Source organism: Athene noctua, chromosome 2, assembly GCF_965140245.1.
Source record: "Athene noctua chromosome 2, bAthNoc1.hap1.1, whole genome shotgun sequence".
Lineage (NCBI taxonomy): Eukaryota > Metazoa > Chordata > Aves > Strigiformes > Strigidae > Athene > Athene noctua.
The window spans coordinates 42,879,137-42,887,021 of NC_134038.1; the positions used below are offsets into that span (position 1 = coordinate 42,879,137).

Here is a 7,885-nt window from a genome sequence, read left to right on the forward strand (position 1 = left end):
TGCTAAAGCCTTTCTTAAAAGCCTTGGAAACAGCTTTCATTGGATTGCTGCTGACTGATTTAGATACTCCACCGCCTACTGATGATTTCCTGAGAAGCCTCAAGTATGATCCTGCTTCAAAGGTATTTTATGACCAGAAGTTCAAACAAAATCTTTAAAAGTGTGGTCAGATCTCAAAGACCTCAGAGAAGGAAGTGATTTTCAAGTAAATACAGGAGTATATTCTGGGAATATAATCACCATTGAAAGCAAGAACTGGAGGCATTAGGCTGGCATAAACCAAGTAGCTTCCAGAGAGTTGCCCATATCAAATAATCACTATGAAAAATGACAAAGCGGATTTAAGGAAGCTAGTGTGAGCCCTGCCAAAACCATCCACAGGCTACCTGTGTGAAATAAGTTAAACAGATCTACTCAAAAGAATAAATGGTGTTCACAAACCAATTCGCAAAGCTTGGGAATATGTCTGTCCTCTGAACCACCCAAAGGGGCATTAGAGCTCAGCATTCACCAGAAGACGGTACAAGACTTCATTTCAAGAAGTTATTACAATACTTTAGAAGATGCTGAGTGACAGCAGGCACATGCTTGTTCAGTTAACTCTTCAGTAACTTGAGGTAGACTCATACCAGGACCTACTCTTGAATTATGACCACCACAGAATTATGTTCTAGCACTACAAGAACACGTAGATATCCTCAGAGATCTTTTTTGTCACAGGAACAAAGGAAGACAGAAGGTTAATTGACATCTAGACTAAATGGGTTTAGATTTGTAGAACACTGGGACATCTTTTCTGGATAAAACACTATATAATTTATCCTCTCACAGAGGAAAAAAAAGAAACCAACCTTCCCAGGCAAAAATTAACAAGATTAAATGCAATGGCATTAAGTAGTTAAAGAATCAGGTGACCATTCATTCAGTACAAAGTAAAGATTATCAGGCTAAAATTAAACAAATTACTACAAACCTGACAAGAACCTAACTCCTTACGTATACATATTTAATTAATAGGAACTGAACTACTAACCTGGAAGCATAAATTGAATATAAGTGTTTTTACTATAAACTAGTGGAAAATATATGGATAATTAAATACTCAGTTCATTACTCAGTTCTGTTTCTGAAGAACTGGTCAAAGGAAGTGAGAAAAAAACCCCCAGTAATCTATAAAAAACAAAATTAAGTCAGAAAGTGTCATAAATGCAGATGGAACAATATTCTGCATGATAAATGACAAAATTAGGTATTAAACTGTTTCTGCTACAGACTACTAAGTCATGTTAAAAGCATGTCTTGCTTCTTAATTGTTTATGTTCTTAATGACGTGACATGAGGAAACCACTCGTGGAAGCGTCATCTGAAAAAGCATATGCCAACAGTATATTGTAAATCCAAACTCAATCTCTTAACTAAAGTTAGCATTAGCTGGAAAGACCTACATTAAAACCAGTATGTAACCGAAGAAAAAGCAGGCATAATACAAAATACGAATTAGAAGCTAAGAATGACAAAATATTCAGAAAGTAAGCAAAAAAATTGTATTTACAATGGATATTTACTCATGTGAATAGCACGAAGGAGTATTTTTTTGTAATAGTGTATTTCAGAGAAAGCAGGAAATTCAGGTAAATTTCTGCTATACGTCTGTGGAGAAAAACAACATATATCAGAAAATTCTGACAATAGCCTTAAACATAGGAACAGAAGTAAGGCGGTTTTTAAATCAGCAGCTCCCGATAGCTTGCATCCAAGAATTTTAAGAGCTGGCAAAGGAGACTTGTGTGCTGTTAATGTGGATTTTCCATAAGCTTTGAGAAATCTGGGGAAGCTCAGGAAAAAAAAAAATCTCAAAGAAAGCTGAGGTGGTGCCAATACTAGAAAAATAAGTAAGAAAGGAACAAATTTAGGAACTTACTGTCAACCTTAATCCCAGGAAAAAAAACCCCAACTGACTCTTTGATATAGGAACAAGAAATAAGCAAGGAAATTCTACTTAAATTACACAGTTTAAATATATGGAAAATGTATCTTTTCAGACTGACTTTTTTGTTATGCAATTACAGCATACGTTTGATAGACAATAGGAACAGTCTTGATGAAACACATTTGTATGTTTATTTGTTCAGTAGGACACAGAAAACTGGCATAGTTGTGCACATGTAGTTTAAAACTAGGGTGACACGTCTGTGTCATCAACAACTCAGTCACACATACTTCTAACTGAATCTCAGAGTAACCAGTTCTTGGCAGCAAGCTACTCAGTATTTTATCTGGAAATAAAAGTTTACTAAGAACATTCATAAAAGGTCCAAGTAAATAATGTAGCAAGACTGCTCATTGGGAACCATCTGGATTACTGGAAAATTAAGTGTTTCAGCATGATCAGTGTGAGGTCACATATTTAAGAGTGATGAATATAAAACACTTATAGACGGAAAACTTCCTCAGGAAGTAGTTGAAATAACTGATAACAGAGTAAACATGGGTTCCTTGTGCACAAGTAATTGTTAATGTAATTGTTAAATAGCTCAGAAAACAAACCACCAGAACCAAATGCTACTTTTGTGGCAGGGAGGAAGAGGCTAGAGAAACAACTGTCAAACAGATTTTTCAAGCAGTGATCTCCACTGACAAAAGACACTGCTGTATTTCAGAAAGCTGTAACAGGATGACAACTTCTATATCCATGTTTATTAGAATTGCTTGATCAGAATATAATAACGAAGTTATTAGTAAACCAGAGATTTCACAAAGCAAGTACAAATTAATCCAAGTGCAAATCAAGTCTAAAATTGAGCATCACAATGGAAAAACTGGCACACATAAGTTAACTCCACCACATAAGGTTTAAAGACCATATGAAGACCTATAAACCATTTGGTTGGGGAAAAAAAATTGTATTAACTGCAGTGTCATAGCCAAAAGTAACTTCATATAAAAACACCAAGCAAGCTTTTTTGAGTAACTGTAGCAATTACTAAGCTTCCAAAGGTGGCAGTAGTTTTTCTAACTTTATACATTTATTAATATTAAACAAAATCCCAAACTAGAATTATTATTTTTAAAAGATAATCACAGCGACTTTACCATAAAGGCCATCATTTCATAACATATGTTTCTTCAGTTCAAAAAAAAGCTGTCAAGTCATGATGTAACTAGAAACTGGCAAGATCTCAGCAAAATACTTGTTTTGGGACTAACAGTTATTAGTGTCCAGGCTAAATCAATGACTGTTCTCATTAAAAAGCATCCCTCCAGTGCCCTATATAAATAAATAACAGGACTTCAATGAGCAAAACGAGTTTAAGTTCTTAAATTTAAGAATGAATGAAATCAGCGTTTTTACTTAAAAGCTTCTGTTCTCACACCTCCCCTTCCAGTAAGGACTAAAAAGAAAAATAAGAAGGCTTATATAGGAATGGGCTCGCTATCACCCGAAGCCATAAAGACTTGCTCGTATACCAAATGCCGGTACTTCCCCCAGCAGAAAGACCAAGTCTACCGGTAAAGAAGACTAGGAGCGCAAGATGCCCACGGGGCCCGCGAGGAAAGGGCGCTGTGCCGCCCACGGCGCCAGCCAGGCCCACGAACCGCTCCCCCGGGACACCGGCCCGCTCGGCACGTCCCACGGCGGGCCCCGGAGCCCAGCCTGCTCCTCACCGCCGCTCCCGGTGCCCCCCTCTCCCCTCTTTACTCGCCGCGGGGCCGCTACCGCCCGGCACCGGCCGCACAGGAGGCGGAGGCCGAGCCCCAGCGGCCCCGCTTCCCTTCCCCGGCGCTTCCGGGCCGCGGCGCGGCGGGTGAAAGGTCGCGCAGCGCCCGGATGGAGGCGGCGCCGCTCGCTATATAAAGGGCCGGCGGCCGCCGCGCCCTCCTCTCCCGCGCCGCTCGCCCGCCGGCCGCCGCCGCCTCCTGGCTCACCGCTGTTCGCTGGGCCCCGCGCCGCCCCTCGCCCGGGAATAAGTCGGTCAGGAAGGCTCCGCCGCCGCCATGGTGAGCCGGGGGAGGGCGGGGAGAGGGGCCGCCGCCTCCCTTGGCCCGCAGCGCCGCGTGGCCGCCAGGCCCGGGCGGCCGCGTGCGCCCCGCCGGTGCTGGCCCTCAGCCGCCGCCTGGGCGCCGGGGCAGGGGGGGCGTGAGGGGTCCCCTGCTGCTGGGGCGGCCCCTGACAGCCGGGGCCGCGGGAGAGGGGCGCCGCGGGCCGGGGCCTTGCGCCGGGCCGGCCTGCGGTGAGGGCGGCCCGTGAGCCCGGGACGCACCAGGCCGCGGCGGCCGCAGCGCTTCCCCCTGGCAGGGCAGAGCTCCCCGTCGGGAGCGGTGCCCGGCGCGACGGGGCCGCCGCCGCCCGCGGGGAAGAGCGGGCGGAGAGGGGGCGACCTCCGCCCGGCCTGAGTGGGGCTGACAGGGAGGGCCTTGTGCGTGTGGTCTTCACATCGGCTTTTACTAGAGGGGCGCGCGTCAGTTAATGCGACAGGTAATAGTATCTCGTCAGCCGGAGAAATACCGTATTTCTTCCTCGTTTCTTTAAGATCCTTCTTCCTCTGGTTTTCTCTGTTATTTCCTTTCATCAGTTCACTTGATCCACCTTACGGCCCAGTTATTTGCAAGCGTTTAATTGTATAAGCTCAGATCGCTTTCCCGAGTGGCCGAATGAGTCGTTCTGGCCGGATGCCCCTTTCTGTTCTCACTGTTTAAATTGTTGCTGTTTTGTTGATATCTTTGTTACTTAATTCGTGGTGACGTTAAGTTGTAAGGTATGTTTAATCTGAAATGTGTTTATTTTTGAGGACGAGGAGTATTTGTAACTGGACAGCCTACTGTGTATAGGCAAACCAGGGAGAGATGTTCTTGCAGCTTCCCACCGTGAAATGCAGTTAGACGCTAAAAAACTGCTTTTCCTCAGAGCGGTTAGGACTTCACTCTTCCTTTCTGTTCCCACCATTTCTTCCATGCTGCTGTACTCTTTGGATATCTCATCTGGTCAGTAGGATAAAATAGTCCCAGAGCTAAATTGTTCTTTACACTCTAGAAGTCTGTTTTTAAGAGGCTGTGGATAGCGCTAGTTGGTGCAGCATCTGATATTTGTAATTTCGATGTTTTAGGCGTTTAAAGATACTGGCAAAGCACCTGTGGAACAAGAGGTAGCAATTCATCGCATTAGAATTACTTTGACAAGTCGCAATGTAAAATCCCTTGAGAAGGGTGAGTGATACTTTTTGTTTTAACTGGGGTAGTTTGTTAAGTAATAAATTATATATATGATATTATGTATCGCAAAATAGAAGATATTGAAACCAGTTGTAATTAAAGATGTTAGCATTTGCCTGTTTGCATGTGACTTGGCTAACAAAGTCAACCCAAAATGCATCATACACTGACAAGTAGATTCCGATTTAATTTTTAATGGAAGCTACTTAGTTTTTCATCATGACAAAAACTTCATGTCATAATGACTAACGTAAGAGAATGCAGCATCTTCCCTGTAGTTCTCGTGGGGGTTTTAGTTGTTGCTATTTGAATGTATAAGACCTGAAAGGCACATGTTTCTCGATTGGCATTTTGTTGCTCTTGTTATGAAGAGTTTAGAGGTTTAACATTCTTTAAGAAATTAATTTAACCTTGTTTAGGAACTGGCTTTGCTAGTGTTTTAATCATATAATGTAAATGTTGTAGAATCACTGTTTAATGCAGGATCTTCAGGCTGATAAAAGTTTAAACACAGCTTAAACTTGTAGTAAGGGCTTTTGCCTACTGTTGTAACATGATTTTGCTCACCATGGCGTAATGCTTCTACTTGTATATGGTTGGCTATGAGGATAACCCTTAGAATGAATGGCAGTGATAATTTCATACGCTATTCTGAGCCAACTTCTTGTTTGAAATCTTCACTAAGGAAACAAGCAAAAACTCCACTCACAAGCCTGAGTTACTGTCTTTTATTTTTTGTAGTCTGTGCTGACTTGATCAGAGGCGCTAAGGAAAAAAACCTAAAGGTGAAAGGACCTGTTCGCATGCCCACCAAGGTACTTAACACTGTTTTTCTGTCTTAAAAGTTTGGGTTTCAAATGTGCACTTGAAACTTCTTAAAAAAAAAAAGTTGAGATGAAATGCAGTGCTACTAAACAGAGAGTGACTCGGTGTAAACAGATAATGACTTCACAAGTTGCTTTGATGCTTGGAGCAGCTGTTTAGTGCAAAACATGTTGTACATAGAAGGGGCTTTTCTATCTTTCGATTTATTATAATTATGACTTTTTTTTACATTAAATGGAATATAGGGAAGGAGTGTTAACATCAGTAGAATAGAACTTAAGAAGTGATTTTTCCAATGACATAGATACCATAGCGTATTTTTAAGTGGATTGATTTGATTGTAGATTAGTGTTCTGTGTGCATCAACTGAATACCTTGTACGTGATTTTTCTTCAGACTTTGCGAATCACTACCAGGAAGACACCTTGTGGTGAAGGTTCCAAGACCTGGGATCGTTTCCAGATGCGGATCCATAAGCGACTCATTGACTTACACAGCCCTTCTGAGATCGTGAAGCAGATCACTTCCATCAGCATTGAACCAGGTGTAGAAGTTGAAGTTACTATTGCCGATGCCTAAATGATGGTCATCGTTGAATAAAGTCGATTTACAAATTTTCATCACTGTTTGTTTTTATATGCGTGCCGAGAGTCTTGGTTAGCCCTGTGGTGATTTTCATGAAGAAGGACAACAGAGATCATAATCAAAATGCTGTGTGAGAGGATTGTATGATATTTGAGGAAGACTGTGCCAGTTGTAAACATCAGGAAGATGAAACTTGGCATCATAGTTTCAGTGGAGGTTGGTGACTGTATGGATGTGCAGCACTTAATTAAAAATATATTTTCCATAAAGGATTTAACTTTGGCTGAAGTCTTAGTCTATACCCAGACAAGCAGTAGTGTTAAAATTGATCTTTAGGTAAATTACCAGGTTTTCAATTCTTAGTTTTTGCTATGTGAGGCTGAACTAACAGTTGGCTTCCTTGGCTTTTTTTTTCCTCATGCTTTTTGCAAAGGATCCTGAGATTATTAGGTATAAAGCTTCACAATTGTGGTGAACACATTGAATTTAGCAAGTTCTTTCTTCAGACTTGCATGTAGAGTCACAGAACTAAGCAGTGGAATGCTCTAGTTGTCTTTCTAGTTTTATATTTCCATAGATTTGAATATTAAAAGTATTACTAGAGGTAAGCTTTGTATGTAAAGCAATAATACAGGCATTTTCATGGCTGCTACTTAGGCCTCTCAAGCTTGGTGGTTGGTTTTTTGTTTGTTTTTTTTTTTTTTTCCTCTGCAAACTAATCCTTAAAGAAACTATGATTAATTCTTGAACCAACATGACAAAGCCCCGAGTTAAATGAAAGAACACTTCCATCCATTTAAGATCAGGTTGCTGCTTACGCTTCAAGCATAGGAGAGAACTTGAATTCTAATTAAGTAGAAGTGTGGAGCTTGAGGTCCCATTTACATTTGCTAAGAACTAAAACAGTGTCTAAAGCTTTGAGCTTTTTACTCAGGGTATTCAAGAGTCCTTCATCTGCCCACTTGTCTTAATTTCATTAAATTTAAAGCCTTAGAAGGATTCTGTCCATCTAGTTGGCAGGCTCAAGAGCTTTGGTAGAAGGGAGAGGTGAGGAACTTAGTTGCATTTACATGCACAGATTGTGACACGCCTGCTTCCTTGGGAAGCATCTCAACTGTGTGAGCAGAGAAGAAAATGCCTGTGTCTTCCTAAAGGTCAGTTTCTGGTAGTATATTAAAAATACCAGCTGCCTGACAAATAACTTCTAGCCTTGGTTTTAAAATTTGTTATTTTATGAGGTGCTCTGAAAAGCATGGTAATAATT

General features: G+C 41.5%; 1 protein-coding gene and 1 non-coding gene across 2 annotated transcripts; both read left to right on the plus strand.

The window, feature by feature from the left end:
• Positions 1 to 3,840: 3,840 nt before the first annotated feature.
• On the plus strand, positions 3,841 to 6,656 carry RPS20 (ribosomal protein S20). The gene is made up of 4 exons (XM_074897717.1): positions 3,841 to 3,999; positions 5,106 to 5,205; positions 5,953 to 6,026; positions 6,433 to 6,656. Exons 1-4 carry the CDS (start codon positions 3,997 to 3,999, stop codon positions 6,613 to 6,615), a joined length of 360 nt encoding a protein of 119 aa, XP_074753818.1. The 5' UTR covers positions 3,841 to 3,996; the 3' UTR covers positions 6,616 to 6,656.
• Positions 5,809 to 5,873, plus strand: LOC141958298 (small nucleolar RNA U54). The gene has a single exon (XR_012633259.1). It is a non-coding gene; the product is annotated as a small nucleolar RNA U54 (small nucleolar RNA).
• Positions 6,657 to 7,885: the final 1,229 nt, after the last annotated feature.

What these genes read in the sequence shown, in the direction of transcription:
- RPS20 (XM_074897717.1), top strand. An exon ending in TGTAAAATCCCTTGAGAAGG is followed by an intron (nt 5,206 to 5,952) that starts GTGAGTGATACT and finishes TATTTTTTGTAG; the next exon opens with TCTGTGCTGACTTGATCAGA. An exon ending in CTGTTCGCATGCCCACCAAG is followed by an intron (nt 6,027 to 6,432) that starts GTACTTAACACT and finishes ATTTTTCTTCAG; the next exon opens with ACTTTGCGAATCACTACCAG.